The 17,338-nt window shown below is 38.8% G+C and overlaps 1 protein-coding gene across 5 annotated transcripts in view; it reads left to right on the top strand.

The window, feature by feature from the left end:
- Nucleotides 1–17,338, top strand: part of LOC140726374 (serine/threonine-protein phosphatase 2A 55 kDa regulatory subunit B gamma isoform) — a 276,820-nt gene that overhangs the window by 230,597 nt on the left and 28,885 nt on the right. For all 5 annotated transcript variants that reach the window (XM_073042665.1, XM_073042661.1, XM_073042663.1 and 2 more), the window contains one exon: nt 1,171–1,335. In XM_073042665.1, the coding sequence (XP_072898766.1) occupies nt 1,171–1,335 (165 nt within the window). The remainder of the gene's footprint in view (nt 1–1,170; nt 1,336–17,338) is intronic.

Below are 17,338 nucleotides of genomic sequence, written 5' to 3'. Positions count from 1 at the left end.
CACTGTCAAGACTATTCACCCAAAGATGCTGGGAAACTGGGATGAAGGAATAGGGGGTGGATGGAGTGAATACTCGGGTGGAAAGAAGTTGGGACTTTGAGAGAAGCTTTTGTTCAGTGATAGAAAAGCACATGATCATCAGATGGGAGATGCTATTAATATGACTGTAGGTGTGGATGGCCCACTCTTGCATCTAAGCAGTTGGAGAAGATGGAAAGTGCCCCTTAAAGTATCCTTTGTAACCTTTGTGTGTGGGTGCATCAAGATGTGCATAAGGTCGAAGTGTACAAATGCCAGATGTCACCATGTGCTGCCACTTTACCTTTCCTGGAGCTGTGGATAGCCTGGTCATGCTCTTTCAGAACATCACATTCTATTAGACCATGCAACATCGCCTGTCCCTTTGGGGGGGGAAATCTTTTTTTTCGTGATCAAGTGTTTTTATGCAGTTAGGCAGTTTTTTGTGTGTGAAATGTTGCTGAGATCCTGTGGAAGAAGACACTAGTTGCTTCTGATCTTTATAACTTGCCTGCACTTCTACATGAACTTCAGCAAGTGGACTGAATGAATTTCCAAGGTGTAAGATGTTACTTCCTGATTCACGATTGTTTAATGTCATTTCCACTACACAAGTGTAAAGAAGAACAAAATAATTGTTACTCGAGCTCCAATGCACCAAAACAAGTAAGATAATTCAACAATAATTAGGAAAAAAACACATAAGGTAGCTTATATACATTGGATGTCCATGAATTACGCTGGGCACAAGTGTGTCTGTAAATAAGGTGATTACAGGAAATGATAAAGTAGTGGCGTTTGCAGGGATGGGTTCTTCGGGGATAGTGACTGTTTTTGAGTTTTGTAATCCTGGTGTGGATGTGACTTGGCCTCCACCCTAATGATAGTGGGACAAACAGTCAATGAGCAGGGTGAGTAGGATCCTTCATTATGTTACTGGCCCTTTTTCCACACCTTTCTGTATGTCGTTGTATGATTATCCAGATGTTTCCTGATCAGTTAGTTCAGACATTGCTTACAGGTGCATGGGGCAATTCAGAGTCAGTCAAAAACATTTGTTTCACTGTTTCTTCATTACTTTAATGTTCTGTTGTCAATTTGTATTGTTATTCACATCTTTAAATTGTTGGCCTTAATGGTGTTTTTAACCAGACATTGTAGATATTAAACCAGTAGACATGGAAGAATTGACTGAAGTTATCACAGCAGCTGAGTTTCACCCTCACCACTGTAACCTCTTGGTCTACAGCAGCAGCAAGGGAACTCTGCGGCTCTGCGACATGAGGACAGCTGCTCTGTGCGACAAACATGCCAAATGTACGTGTCCGATCCCAAATCCCAGCTGTAGTCTTGATTGGCGTACTTCCGTGATTGTGTAATTTTTTGGTGTAAATGTACACTTTTACTTAACAGTTTGCTCAGCAGTTTAACCAGTCAAGTGGAAGGCAATTCCAGTGGTTTTGTTTGGGAAAGGAAGCTTTTCATTTATTAAATGGTTCTCTCAACAGCCGCTGAATTTGATGAGCATGAACTTTTAGAGTCTGCTGTCGAAGAAAGATAACCTTCAATGTTAACTGTTTCTTTTTCACTATTTCTCCTAGCTTAGCTTGCTATGAAACCGGGGGAGAGAAGAATTGGAGAAGCTGTGCCATATTAATCATGTTTGGGAAGATTTTTTTTCTTTACCAAAAAAGGATCTATAAAGTAACTTGAGATTGTTTTCATTATCTTTCAAAATGCTAGAGTGAGCTGGGTATCTGCATACCATTTGGGATTTTCAAATCTGGTTACATACAAATATTGGATAAACATTAATTTCATGGTTGAATTTACATGCAAACAGTACAAAGGGATTTGCATTATTCTGTTATACAGTTATACAATATATACTGAAAAGTTTACACTCCAGTTGAACCATTCCTGTCTTGCTGTTAAAGTCATTCCAGGGGTGTGCTCTGCTGTGAACACCAACACACAGACTGTTCTGTGCTTCCTGCATCCATCTGTTGTTGAATTGAGAAAGGTGTGATCGGAAGTCTGTATTTCCATTGCACTCCATTAGAAACCTGTGTACATTAGTGTGGCCACATTTAGGCAGCATGTCAAATATTTAAATACTGTTTGGACAGGTGAGGAGCTAGTAATAAATAAGTAAAAGCTTGAGAGTGGTTTTAACACCCAGTAAATCCACCCAGACTGTGATGGGTGGGGATAATAATTATATTTGAAAACCCTGGTTTTAATCCTCAAAATCAATCTATTTCCATTGTAAACTGAATGTGTAAGTCCAAGTGTATTTGTCTGATGGTAAACACTTTCCATTTTACTCATTTTGACCAGGACTCCCATATTGTAAAAGGGCTGGATGGGAAAGAGTTTGTCAAATGTGATCAGGAAGGTTTCCTTAATTAGTACACAGAGGTCACACCTAGAGAGTGTGATATCAGAGCTCCCTTTAGGAAATGAGATGGAGCAGGTCATAGAAGAGTGTGCTGGCGAACATTTTGGATATAATTATCATAATTCCATTAGTTTCAAGATAATTATGGAGAAAGAAAGATCGGGTTCTCAGGTCGGATTCTAAACTGGAGTAAGGCCAAATGTGATGGCATCAGAAAGGATCTCATGAGAGTGGATTGGGACAGGCTGTTTTCTGGCAAAGGAGTGCCTAATAAGTGGGAGGCCTTCAAAATTGAAATTTTGTGAGTATGGAGTTTGTACATTCCTGTCAGAATAGAAGGCAAGGATAACACTTTAGGAAACCTAGGTTTTTGAGAGATTTTGAGGCCCTGTTTCAGAAGAAGAATGAGGTACGTAGCAGGTAAAGGCAGGAAGGAACAAATGAGACATTTGAATATAAGAAATGTAAGAGAACACTTAAGGAAATTGGGAGGGCTGAAAGAAGGCATGAAGTTGCCCAACCAGACAAGGGAAGGAGAATCCCAAAGTCTTGTATACATATATTAAGAATAAAAGGATTACAAAGGACAAAATTGGCCCTCTTGAAGATCAGAGTGGTCATTTATGCACGGGGTTGCAAGATATGGAGGAGATCTTAAAGGGAGCTTACGCATCATTATTTTCTCCAGAGATGAGCGCAGTCTAGAACTGAGACAAAATAGCAATGAGGTCATGGATTGTATACAGATTAGAGGAGGAGAAAGTGCTTGTTGCTTGAGACAAATTAGGATGGATAAATCCTCAAGTCCTGACGGCATGTTCCCATGGACTTTGTGGGAAGGTAGTGTAGAAATTGCGGGGGCCCTAACAGCGGAATTTAAAATGTCCTTAGCTGCAGGTGAGGCGCCGGAGGACTGGAAGGTAGCTAATGTTGTTCCATTATTTAAGAAAAGCTCGAAGAATAAGCCAGAAAGCTTTAGGCTGGTGAGTCTGACATCAGTAGTGAGTAAGTTATTGACACGTGTATTCTGTGTAGCAGTGACCTGAAAACAAACCAAAACTGCTCAGAGACTGAGTATGGGGGTTGACACTACGAAATGCTTTCCACAATAACCAAGTTCAAAAGAGTATGTGCAATCCTTTATTAGAAACTAGCAAAGTTAAACAATCTTGTAGCAAAAAAAATCTAACAAAACTAGTGATATAGTGAAATTAACAAAGTTTGCGGTACTAAGCAGTAGCAAAAATAACAATCTTAGCGTAATAGAGAAATTAATGATCTTGGTGTTCCAATTAATGATTGAACAGCAATCTTAAGCTGTAGCAGTCAACAAAAAAAATCACCCAGTGGTTCACTCCTGGCTCTATCGAGACTAAACTGAGCCTGAAGACAAAGTGTGAATACATAACTATGTTCCTTTACTTCTACCATGCTTCAAACTACATGACATAATGCCCAGAATAAATTTGCAACACAATACAATATAGACAGACAGAAAAATAGATATATAGCTCCTACACTATGGGACTGGATATGTAAGTATTTGGATAGACAGGTTTGGTGAGACTAGAGCTAGAGGTGATGGCTCAAGCCTAAAATGTGAAATGGTTAAGGGGGACGTGAGAGGGAGCATCTTAATGCAGAGAGTGGTAGAGTGTGGAATGAGCTGCCAGTGGAAGTAGTGGATGTAGGTGGATTTGATTTCACTATTTTAAGAGAAATTTGATCGTGTATGGATGAGAGGGCTATGGTCCAGATGCAGGTTGATGGAACAAGGCAGAGTGATAGGCACAGGCTGGATGGGCCAAAGGGTCTCTGTGTTGTAGTGTTGTAAGACTCCAGAGTTAGAGGATCATAAAGATTATGCAAATGTAGCCCTTCCCTGAAATTTTGGCAGCTAGTTGAAATTTCATGCCTGCCTTGAATCAATTGCAAAGCAGCTTTTCTGTAATTCACCAAACTTAATGAATGCACTCACGATGTTTGATTTCATTAATAGTTAACATGAAATCGCCTCTTGCAGCTACCTATTCAAAGTGATATTAAAACCTGCAAATCTCAAAACCAGGGTGTGGCATTCAGGACTGAGCTCAGAAGAAATTTCTTGATGCTGTGGTAGTGAATCTTCGTAGTTTTCTGCCAACAGGGGTGTTGAGGCTCAGTTGTTGAATTCAAGACAATTTTTTAGATATAAGACCATAACACATAGGAGCAGAATTAGGCCATTCAGCCCAGTGAGTCTGCTCTGCTATTCCATCATGGCTGATCCCAGATCCCATTCAACCCCATACACTTGCCTTCTCGCCATATCCTTTGACACCATGACCAATCAGGAAACAATCAACTTCTGCCGTGAATATAGCCATGGACTTGGCCTCCACCGCAGTCTGTGGCAGAGCATTCCACAGATTCACTACTCTCTGGCTAAAAGAAATTCTTCTTTACCTCTGTTCCAAAAGATCCCCGCTCAATTTTAAGGCTGTGCCCTCTAGTTTTGGATACTCCAACCATAGGAAACATCCTTTCCATATCCACCCTATCTAGTCCGTTTCAATGAAATACCCACACCACCTTCTAAATTCCAATGAGTACAGGCCCAAAGCTGCCAAATGCTCTTCGTATTTTAACTCCTTCATTCCTGGAATTGTCTTTGTGAACCCCCTCTAGACTCTAGTGACAACAGATCCTTTCTGAGATATGGGGTCCAAAACTGTTGACAATACTCCAAGTGCAGTTTGACTAGTGTCTTATAAAGGCTCAACATTATCTCCTTGCTTTTATATTCTATTCCCCTTGAAATACCAAAATGCATTATCATACATTTTCCAACACTGTATTCCATCTGCCACTTTTTTGCCCATTCTTCCAATTTGTCTAAGTCCTGCTGCAATCACATTGCTTCCTTATCACTGCCTACCCATCCACCCAACTTCATATCATCCACAGACTTTGCCACAAAGCCATCAATTCCATTATCCGTTGACAAACAATGTGAAAAGCAGCGGTCCCAATACTGACCCCTGATGAACACCACTAGTCACTGGCAGCCGACCAGAAAAGGCCCCCTTTACTCCCCCTCGCTGCCTCCTGCCTGTCAGCCATTCCTCTATCCATGCCAGGATCTTTCCTGTTACATGATGGGATTTTATCTTGTTAAGCAGCTTCAGGTGTGGTACCTTGTCAAATATAAAGTGAGTTGAGAGGTATGGGCTTCATAGAGTGAGGTGATGCTGAAGTAAAAGATAAAAGATCAGCCAATATCTTGTTGAATGACAGAGTAGACACAAAGAGCCAAACGGTTGACTTTTGCTTCTGTCTCAAGTTGTTAGTTAAAGTGATGGTTATCTCTGGAACTTACTGTTTCATATTTAACGTCTGCATTTGCACCATACTCTAGTCAGTTACTACACTGTCATTAATATCGACCATTGTTGTTGAGCAATGTATGTGTCCTTTAAAAATCCAGAAACTTATTTCAATTTTATAGGCTTATTTCTAGATCTTTTCATGCTTTATATTTGCTATAGATATCAAATAATGTTGGAAACAATATGGCTAAAAATTCTGCTTAGCTTTAAGTTGCTTTTTTGGCAAGGATTATAATTATTAAATCAGTGCTGCTCTTTTTGGTGGAGTAGGATGATTATTGGATTTGCTAGTGTTAAAGTACATGAAAACTTGTGTCACCATCTGAGTGTCCTAGCAACCTTTTTCACAGTGACCTTGATAAAGCCAATGATATTGTGTGCTTTTTCCAAAGGGTTAGATGGTAATAATTATTTATAAAAATAACAAATGCTGAACTAAGTTAAATCAGCAAAGGTTGGTGATCAGGGATTATTTGGAAATTGTGAAGAACAAAAGGAGTTTAGTGTGGTGGATCCAAGAAAGATAAGAATATTTCCAAAGTATCTGGAGGCGAGGTAGTGTGCAAGTGTCCTTTTAGTGAGATAATACTTTGGCATCTTTGTCAGAGTTTGTACTTTTAAGTCCCACTGTAGAGGTGAGAGCACAAAAAAAAGTTTTTACTCCAGGGCAGTGCTGAGGAGCTGCTGAACTACTTAATGTTTTTGTTTTAATGTGTTTGTTTGAATTTCCAGCATCTGCAGATTTCCTCATGTGAGAACTACTTAATGGCTGTGTTTGTCAATGAGATGTTAAATTCTCCTTTGTGTGGAGGTATTATTTCAAAACTAAGCAGAGGTCTGTATATTCCTTAGCTAACTCCTAAAGAATGTAATTTTCTCATAAGTAAATTTTATTGTTTATACTATACTGTGAAAATTGCCTGCCATGTTCTTTGGCTTCATCTTGTCCATCCCCACAACCTGTTCCAGACACCCCTACTTTTAGAGATTTGCCCTGCACTTGCTTTCCATTGGGGTAGAGGTCACACCCCACTCCAATAATTTCCTTGGGGATCTCTCCTCTGCTTCTCTTATTCCTTTCCTTCCCCTTTCTCTTTTTTTGTCCTCCTCCTCTCCTTCACGTTTGCTTTTACTGGAGGTATTTCACCCAATTAATAATCTAGTATTAATTCACAGTTTATATTTAGTTTCAGTATAAAAGAGCACTTTTTGATCTCTAAAACATGTTTTCATCCTGCATTGGTAATTATATATTATTAATGAGGGCCCCCTCACAGCATTCCCACCACCCCATCCCCCTCCTGTATAAGCATTCTCTACTTTGTTTTACTTTGAAAAGTCAGATGTAACAGTGTTCTGCAGTTATTTTCCTAATTGGCTTTCTCCTGCTTTATTGCAGATGGAGGAGAATTGCCCTCCTTATCTAATAGATTTTTCAGTCTTTTTGCTTCAGCACAAGAAAATGTATTTTTTGGATTTCAAACTATGAAAACATCAATAATGCTTATTGAAAATGCTTTGATTGTATGTTAAGCATTTTGGCTTTTCTATTGTGTAACATTGATTTTATGCAGACAGGAGGCACAAAAATGCAATAGACTTATTATCGACATGGGATCACATACAGGCTATTTGCTGTTTAGAACTGCAATGACATTCATCTATCCTTATGATTTGGATGGTCATAAATAAAACATGGTTTGATATGTATAATCCATTTGGTGCCTAAAAGTATAATAAAGTCTTATCATTGATTTAAAGTCCATTTTCCAGATCTGCGAGTTGGAAAATAGCCGTTTAATGTAGCAGAGCTTTACTGAGCAAGTTCAAGGTTCATGTAGTGTGCAACCTGTGGGCGATGCTATCAGGTAACAAAGAAAATAGTATCGGTGGTGAATGACATCAATCTAATTAGCATGTGTCTGATAGAGTATTAAATCTGGTATTTAATATAATAGTTAAATTTCAGTGTGCATTTTACTACTTGAATTTTTATGCCAAGAACCTGACAGTTTAACAGCAGACTTTCATATTTCTTTTAAAATTGTGGTTGGTTGTGTCAATCACAGAATATTTGTGGCATAGAAAGAGCTTGTTCAACCTGCTGTCCATACTAACAGTTTGTAAGAGTCATGCAGCTCAACTTTTACCACAATTCTATATTTGTTTGTATTCTGATGCTATAGTTTCAACAAGTAACTAGATAATTAATCCTGCCTCTGCAGCTACCTCTGCCAGTACATCTCTGATCCTATGTATACTTAAAAAAAAATCTTTTCCTCTTATCACTTTTGGTCCTGTTGACAATCACCTTCACCTTTATTTCATGGCCCATGGAGCTTTACCACTAGTCGGTGGGAAGTTTTTCTCCGTGGTCCGTCTGTATCTTTCAAGCTCCTCAGCAGCTATGCTTACAAATAAAATAATTGGGCTTCTCCACTACACGCTTCAGCTCTGAAATCATTTCAGTAACTTGTTACTGCATCCTCTCCAAGGACTTCAGATCAGTGTTTAGAGTGTTAATTATAATTTCCATGTTCTTGTATTTCTGCCTTTATTATATAGAGCCCAAATACTATTTAAACAATTTTCTCACATTGCTGTCGATTTTAACAAACTATATACACCTTCCCCTTCTCTGTTCTTGTACCAATTATTTGGATCCTCCTGGTTGTACAGCAAAGAAATGTGACCTTCAGCCCATGTTCTTACTGACCTTTTGGCGGTCCATATTTTATCTATTTAAATGTCTGAGTAAATGCTTCTTCAATGCCACTGATTCCACCATCTCCTGTAGCAGTGTGTTCAAGACTCTAGTTGGGGGAGAAGACTTGCCCCTTCAGTCCCCTTTAAAACTTCTACCTTTCATCTAAAAACTGTGCCCTCCTGTTTTTGATACCTCTTCCACTCGGGAAAGATTTTGACTATATATCTTTTCATTTCAATCTTTTATTCTTCAATCAAGTCACCCTTCAGACTCCTTCATGCCAGGGAAAAGAAAACCAGTCTCTGACACAATATACTTTTAGGAAAATAGGAAGCAGTGCTCTCTAAACCCAGTCTAAACCATGAATATGCAGTATATCAAGAAAATCAGTGGTGTTTGTGCCAATTCCCAGAGACTCTGTGCAAGTCCCTCTAGAGGGGGATGGGGTTGGAGGTGGAGAAATTGTAACCTTTCATCATATTTCCTGTGGCTTATTGACTGATCTTTGGGATTGAAAAGTTTCTGAACTTCAATGTAACAAAGCAATAACGGGAATCAAAGAAATGGTTTGCTGAAACATTTGAACTTGAGGTATATTATCAAACCCGAGGTACTCTTTTGACTTGGTGAGACTGATTTGAAAGTGGTTAATAAAGTGGGTGACTTGGCAGATAAATTAGATGTGACGCTAAATGACTCATTGCCACTCTTGAAGCACATGTAGAAATGACACCCTGTGGATCATTGAGTTTTTTTTAATGCTGTTAATGAACCTATCATCTGATTATGTTGTCAATACACAGTATCACTTGTCTTATTAAGCTGGTTTTCTCTGATATTAAAACAAAACATGAATCATGTTGGGGGCATAATCATTGTCATAGTCATTAGCTGCTTCCTCCTGCCTTGTTTTATTAGAAGAACTAATAATTCCCAACTCGTTTGGTTCTGATTGACCCATAATCCATATCAGAAGAAATTATACTCCGCTCATTTTGGCTGGTTTATGCAGCTCATTTGTGGGATGCACATTACAATAATAACAGCAACTTGCAATTGCTTATCTTTTTTTAATATACTGAAATGTCCAAAGGTAGTTATGGGCTCTGAAAATGGCTTAAAATATAATTTGAATAAAGCCATTTGTGTATTCTTTTTTCATCTGCCAGGAGTAAGCTTGAGCGGTATTCTTACAGGAACGGTTTTCTAGATATACTCTTAATTGAGTGAAACCCCTTTTACCAGGCATCTCCAGAGACATGGCTCATTAACCCCTCGCTAACAGCTACTGGACTCAGAGGTGAGAAAACCAGCTTTCAAACTCCATACGTCTAGAGTCGGTATGACTTGGATCCCACCAAAACCAGGAAGCTGGGATGTCTCGATCACCTGAACCCCGATCTGCATTAATGCTGTGTAAATACTGCCCCCGTGCATTTAGCCGTCAGCAAGAAATAACAGATCATACACTGCATACAATTATAAAGAAAGTATATTTATAAATGTCATCTTTATGGAACAGTTAGTAGGAAAAAGAAAAGAAATAAGAAGGGCTCATTACAGTTAACCCAGTACAAATAAGTTGGAGCTCATCTTGAAATTGTCTTTAACTCGCACACTGGAGCCACGGTCGTGTGATATCACACACCACCTTGTGAATCTCGCTCAAAATCCACCTCGAACAAACAGGCTCCCCCATGGGAGTATTGGTCCTTCCTCCTTGAAACCATTCATCTGCAACAAGGACAGCATCCTCAGTCATCTTCCCTCCTGTCTGCTCCCAGCTCCTGCCAAAAAGACCTCAACCCATGATGCACCATCAATAACTCACTCTGAGACGTAAGAAGCGAGGTATCGGCTTTTATTGACTGGAAGAATGAACAACACTACATCCTGGGGAATGAGGCTGGGCAACAGGCCTCAGTCGCCTTTATACAGGGGTCTGTGGGAGGAGCCACAGGAGCAGTCCAGACAGGTATATGTAGTTCACCACAACCCACGCCAGTGTCCATCACAAAAACCTTTCCACCCAGTGTTCTCTAGAGCCTTCTCCCAATTCCACCATCCTGACTGGCTGATACAACATCCCTAAGTTGAATAACATAGCCCCTTATCTTCTGCTCAAACCCAAACATGTTAAAAGCAGAACAGAGTGTTCTTACAGAACTGCTAAAATGAAATAACTACCGCATTGCAGTAAAAATCTTAACCAGGGCGTTATACAAGTATGGTGCATAGCAGTAGGAATGTAATATTGAGGGAAGGGTGTAATATTGTCAGGAATGTGTGAGGAAGGAGACAAGGATGCAAAGTGTCTTTAAACTTGATAGGAAAAGCAAATTATTTGAAGTTAAGTTTTCATTTTTCTTTAAGGGGGGAAGTACCGTAGATAAGTGCTGAAAATAGTTGTTGCCTTCGTTGTTGTCAGAAGATGATAGTTCAGGGTTGTTTTTTTCCAGAGTGGAGGCCTATGGCCGGTGGTATTCCACTAGGATCTAGACTGGTTCCCTCTTGTAGTGATTTTTAATGTTGACTTGGATGAGAAGTTTGGTGATGTGGTTGGTAAGTTAGTGGATGACAACACAATTGTTAGTATAGTGGACAGTTAAAGGACAGTTAAAGATTACCTTGTATAACCTTTGATAAGAATCTAGTCAGCTAGGAAGGTGGGCAGCATGGCAGATGGAACTTAACCCTGACAAGGGCAAAGAGATAGATTTTAGCAAGTTAAAACAGAGCAGGGCTCTGGAGAATGTCACAGAAGAAAGAGAACAAGTGAAACAAGTACAGTTTGCTGGAAATGAGAGGGTCTTACAGACATTTTGGCAAACTTGCCTTGATCAATCAGGACACTAAGTACAAGAATTTAGATGTCCTGTTACAGTTGCACAAATACTTGATTATCAGGTGTAGTTCTGGTTGCCCAGCTATGGGAAGGATATTTTTAAACTGGAAAGGGTATGGAAAAGATTCATAAGGATGCTTGTGTTATAAGGAGAGGTCTGATAGGCTTGGGGCTGTTTTCCCTTGAGTGTAGGATGCTGAAAAGTGACCTTGGCATCCTGTATGCCAGGGATAATATATGTAAAATCACAAGCGGCACAGGTAAGGTGGATAGTTCCAGGCAAAGGAAGTTTAAAATCAAGGGATAGGTTTAAGGTGAGAGGAGAAAGCTTTAAAGGTGGCCCAAAAAGTAAGTTTATCCAATTAAGGTGGTGGATATATGAAATGAGCTCCCAGAGGAAGGAATAGAGGAGGGTACAATTACAATGTTTAAAAGATATTTTAATAGAGCAGAAATAGAAACAGGTTAGAGGGAAATAGGCCCAACGCAGTCAAATGGAAATCTTGCTCAGGTAGCTACCTTGGTTGACATGGGCCAGTAGGACCTAAAGACCTTTTCCTGTGCTCTATAACTCTTCCTCTGTGACTTGTAAAGTAAAATGTCAGCTTGTATTTAAGAGGTCAGAATCATGCAACATTAACTTTGACATGGTGTATTTCAATATTCACAATCAAGCCAAGATCTATCCCCAATTACACAGGTAAACGTTGTATACTGTAAGTAGATTAAGTGGATTGGAACCACAAAGAGACACTTATTTCCTTTCTAAACAAAAAAAACAGATAAACTTTATCTAACATTACAGATGCTGTCAAAATTAAATTGCTTCATTTGGATGCAATATGAGTAAGCTTCTTCCAGATGCAAATTAAAATGGCATAATACAAATAACCAATATAGTAACACAAAGTTTAGTTAGTACCCATTTTAGATGGAGACAAAGGATGTTTTTGTTGAGGTGCTTTAGTGTTTGAGATATTTGAATTGGACTTTTATCGTTCAAGAAGGTGGCTCACTAACCACTCCACAGGGGCAATTAGGAATGGGCAATAAATGTTGCACTTGCCAGTGACACCCATATCCTGAAGAATTATTAAATAAATCCTTTCCCAATGATAATGCACGATGCTCATTGATAGAAGGATGTCACCAAGAAGCTTGATCACAAGCTCTAATTATGTATTATATGATTAAAATAAACTTTGGGTTAAGTGGGACATGAAAATGATCATTTCAGGTTATGTTGCATTACTCAGCTAACTTCCTAGCATCAGATCAATTGTAGTGTTAAACAAAATAATTGTGTAAACATCATGCCCCAATTTCTCAGCAATGGTATTTAAGTAATTTCAGATTCAGTTTATTATCATTTAGAAACCACAAATGCAATGCAGTTAAAAAATGAGACAACGTTCCTCCAGAATGATATCACAAAAGCATATGACAAAACAGACTACACCAGAAAATCCACATAATGTTTGGCAATCCCCAATCCAGAGTCCGGAAAGGCTGCTACGTATTAATATTGCGCTACCATCTTAGTGCGTTCCCCAGAAAGGAGGTCCAAATCCACCAGACAAACAAGACCAAAAACTAAAGCTACAAGACCTGCACAAAACCACATAGTTACAACAGTGCAAACAATAGCATAATTGATTAAAAAAAAAACAGACCATGGGCACAGTAAAAATAGTCCAAAGATGTTAAAGGACTATAAGTAATATGGTAACATTTTCTCTAATACTATCAAATATTAGAACTGAAAGATAATACCATGCAGGCTGACTAAGAGTGACATTCCTGTTGACTGACCTGCATGAATAATTGGGCTGAGTCTCTTCGAACAGGACCAAAATTGGTATTATTTAGTAAGTTAGCAATCTTATTCATTGAATTTTAAAGAAGGGATATTTGTGGTAAATGGAAAATAATTTGTTGCTTTCCTAGAGTAGAAATTAAGGTTTATCAGTTTCAGTGATAAGTGTAAAAGTTTTTCCCTTTACTTTCAGTATTACTTCCTCATACTGCCTTCTTTAATAATTGTTTACAAGAACTTTGATTAATCACTGAGACAGATTTTCAGTTCCCCTGTGATATTTTCCTTTCAGGGTCAGTGCATTGCATTATTAGTAGCTTTTCTGTAGGGGCACACTTGTCAAGTAGCAGAATCTTGTGAAAATTACAAACCTTTTGCAGGTGCACTGGCTTGAGAGTGTCTTGACATTTCTGTTTAAGAACGGACCAAAGGAACCAATTGCTAATGTGCCATGGTAGCAGATCTTGAAATGAATAGGGGCCTTGTGTGAGTTATGAGAGGGAAACTGGCCAGTGATCATGCTCCTGGGTTGCTACCATGATTCGTATAGAATCTGCTCACTTGTGAGGTTCTGCAATTGAATACCAAATTCACTTTTCTAAGAATATAACTTCTGAGGAAGCTATGGATTAATGTTGTAATGGGGGAAATATTTTCCAGGCTTCTAAGTCTTTGGTTGGAGACCAGGAAAAGAGTTGTATTTCTGCAGGAGCAAATGCTTTTCCATCCCATTTTGATTTGTGTGTGCAATTTGCCTCTGAGGAAAGTGGAGAAAATCTGTGGAGAAAAAAAAATGTGAAAGCAATTACTTCCCAGTGTATTGAGTAGAAATCTGTACTTCCGTAGAAGGTGAAATTGCACAAAATCTTGTAAGATATTTGGAAGTGGAGGGAAGTTTTATTTTGAAGATTTTCATAGAAGCTAAGTGGGGCTTCTTGAGTAGTATAATTTGTATTATTACTTGGCCATTTAATAAGATGTTTTATTTACTGTTGCATTTGCTTATTTTATCTAGGATTAAAAGGCTAGAATTGAATGGTCAGAGTATAATTGTGCATCATTGTTCAAAGTTAGTTTATTAGAGACCATTCTAAGCTTATCTTCTGAAACAGATTTGAACTATCTTTGGTATACTTATGGTATAACGAAATAATAAAACAGAACCAGACAGAAGTTAATACTGTTGTTTAAAAGGATCATAGACATATTGTGTCAACAGATAACGAATCTCTACTCTTAGCACTATTTTTACCAGGCTTATGGTATAACTGAATTTTATTTCAGGTTACTTGTGATCTAATAGATGAGAAAGGTGCAAGTCATTTCTTTCTCAGATAGAAATGCGTTGGTATTGGGTTAACTGTCCTCAAAGCCCTGAATTGAAAAGATTTTAAACCCCATCTGATACAGATATCTATGGGTAACCTCACTGTCAGAAGGTTATACTGTATCCACCTACTCTCCAAGTTAAGTGCAGTCTCTGGTGAGGTCTAGCTGCCAGTAACACCTGCTTGAGTACTGGGTCCCCCCCCCCCCCCACCAGCTAACAAAGTAGCTTAAACACAGTTTGATTTATTTTTTAATGATACGCATTTAAATTTAGACAAATAATCCTTAGCATATATTTAACACTCAGATGATTTTTGATTATAAAAGATTTCCAAATTACAAAGGGTTCACAAAATACAAACTACTAAACGCAGATATGATTACGAACGCAAAGAATATACCAATGAGTTACAGATGAACAAGGTGTCTGTCAGAAACTGAAGGCTGAGGAATGAATTCTAGTTCTTTCTGTCACCCTGTCTTCCTGTCATTCTCCTTGTCACGCTGAACAATCCCCAATGCTTTCAAACATTAAGATAGTTTTGCTGCTAGTTGATATTACTTGCACTCTGTTTTCCAGATACCTTTGCTGTGACAGTAATACACACAGGTGGTTCAGGGATCCCAGCTATCTAAAATTAATGCTGTGAGAGCTGGCTCTGATTACACAAATAACCCAGCTATTGATTGATCATACCTGCGACTATGCTTGTGAACTAAGTGACTAAAGAAGCCCAGTCTGGAACCTTCCCTGATCACAATGTTGTAAATAACTTGTGTAGCTGTAGTTGCCTGGTTTGATGTAAGCCAATTACCATGACCACATTTTCTTACACTTAGCTAATGCGGACAAGAAGTTTCATAGTCCCTTCACTTTGCAAACCACATCTCTTAGCAGCCAACCTCCTGCTATGGTCCAGAGCCTGTACACTGTAACCATGTTTGCAAAGCTGTACCTTAACTTCAAACTGATAACTGCTTGCAATTTGCATTAAGAACTGAAGGCTGGGTCCTGTTCGCAACAAGAAGCTGAGCAAGGAATATTTGTTTGAAATTTAACAGCTCTGACCCTTTGGAAAGGTCATGCTGCAGGTCTGGAAAGCTGAGGTCAGCTTTCTTGGACACTGGAAAGTGCACATCCATTACAGAGAAGGCTATGTTCCTCGCTGCTAAATCTGCATTTCAATCTCGGTCGCTTTATCTGACATTTCAAAAGTTCACTCTAAATTATTTACAACAGCACTTCAAAATTCCCAGTTCTCTAACTTGAAGCCCCAAGATCAGATCAACCAGTTCATCTGTAAAATATATTTAAATACATCTCTATAATGTTTTTTAAAAAACTGGCAACTTGTATGAAGTTGTACAGTTTTATCATGAAACAAATGGTTGTAATATTTTGTGGAGGGGGTGTGAACTTTCCCAGAGGAAAGTGTTTAGTTAAGCATGCACCGAGAGCCTCTAATATCAAAGAGCATTTGTACTGAGTGCTTTCTTTAGCAATTGCATTATTCCATATGTTACACTTCTCTCCATCACAAGACAATTCTATTTTGGCTTCATTCCTTTATCAGTAAAGTTAGAATCTTGTCATCAATCAAAGTATGCTTGGTTAGTTACTGTATTTTTGTACAGCAACTGGTTTGCAGTAGTACAAGTCTGCTGAAATGTTATTAAAGCATGATGGATGATGGCAAAGGGCAGAAATTTCATAACAATTAACCTGAAGCAGAATAATGTTCACAATTTTTTTTGTAAAGCATACACTGTAGCTGAACAGCTGTATCCCTAAAAATGGTTCAATTTTGTCGGGTAGAGGGAGACTGATTTAAAGGTCATTAGCCATCGCATGCATGTTGCTTCACTTTATAAGCATTACTATTTACTCTAAATGTATTCAACCTTCCTCATGGTCCATCAGAAGATGGTAGTGATTTGCTGCCATCCTTGGCGAAGTGCTCTCAAGGATCAGGCTCGAATGGGAATAACTTGGTGAGTTATCTGTATGGTGCACAGTACAACCACAACATGTGCAGTCAAAGCTGTGACTATTCAAAGTGCCAGTCGGACTTGAGTTAATTGTCTGCCTTGGCTGCTACTGAGCTGCTTTCATGTTGCTGGGTGTGTGGGCATCCAGCAAGAGGGCAGTATTCCATCATTCCCCTTCCTTACAAATGGTAAATGGTTGACAGGTTTTGTTCAGTTGTGCAGTGATTTGTTTCAAAGCCGAGTCGCTAATCCATTTTACTAAGATTATTTATGTGACTTTTCAAGTTCTGGTCAGTGGGGACCCTCATAAAGCATTGGTGCTTTATGGCAGGTGAATCAATGATGCTAATTATGTTGCCATTGAATATCAAGGAGACATACTTCTACTGTCTCATAGCAGATGGACAGTGCTTGTGTCTTGTGTGCTGCAAGTATTATTTACAACTTAATGCTGCCTTGAATGTTGTCCAGATTTGGATGTATGTGATCAAGGGCTTTTTCATTATTTGATTGGAGCTGGCCATGTGTAAACTTGAGCAAAAGAAAGTGTACTTTTGATCTTATGAAAAAGGGGACATTCTTGGAAATGGTTGGGCCTTGGATGCTGCGCTGAAGAACCTTGGCAATGACTCGAGTTGTGGTCATTGACAAGTGTCATCTCAATACGGTGAGAATATAATTAATTCCAGAATATTTTTTTTAACTGCAGATGGAGTATCTTTGAAGCTATTCTTTCTTGACTTTGTCACATGTGCTCCTAGTTCCTTGCTGTTAATGTAGAACAGCACAGTACAAGCTCTTTGGCCCATTATGTTGTCCCAACCTGTTAACCTACTTCAAAGTCAATCTAATGCTTGCCTTCCAT

Source organism: Hemitrygon akajei, chromosome 4 (assembly GCF_048418815.1).
Source record: "Hemitrygon akajei chromosome 4, sHemAka1.3, whole genome shotgun sequence".
NCBI lineage: Eukaryota > Metazoa > Chordata > Chondrichthyes > Myliobatiformes > Dasyatidae > Hemitrygon > Hemitrygon akajei.
Note: the sequence above shows the minus strand (reverse complement) of the source record. Positions and strands in the feature narration are given on the sequence as shown.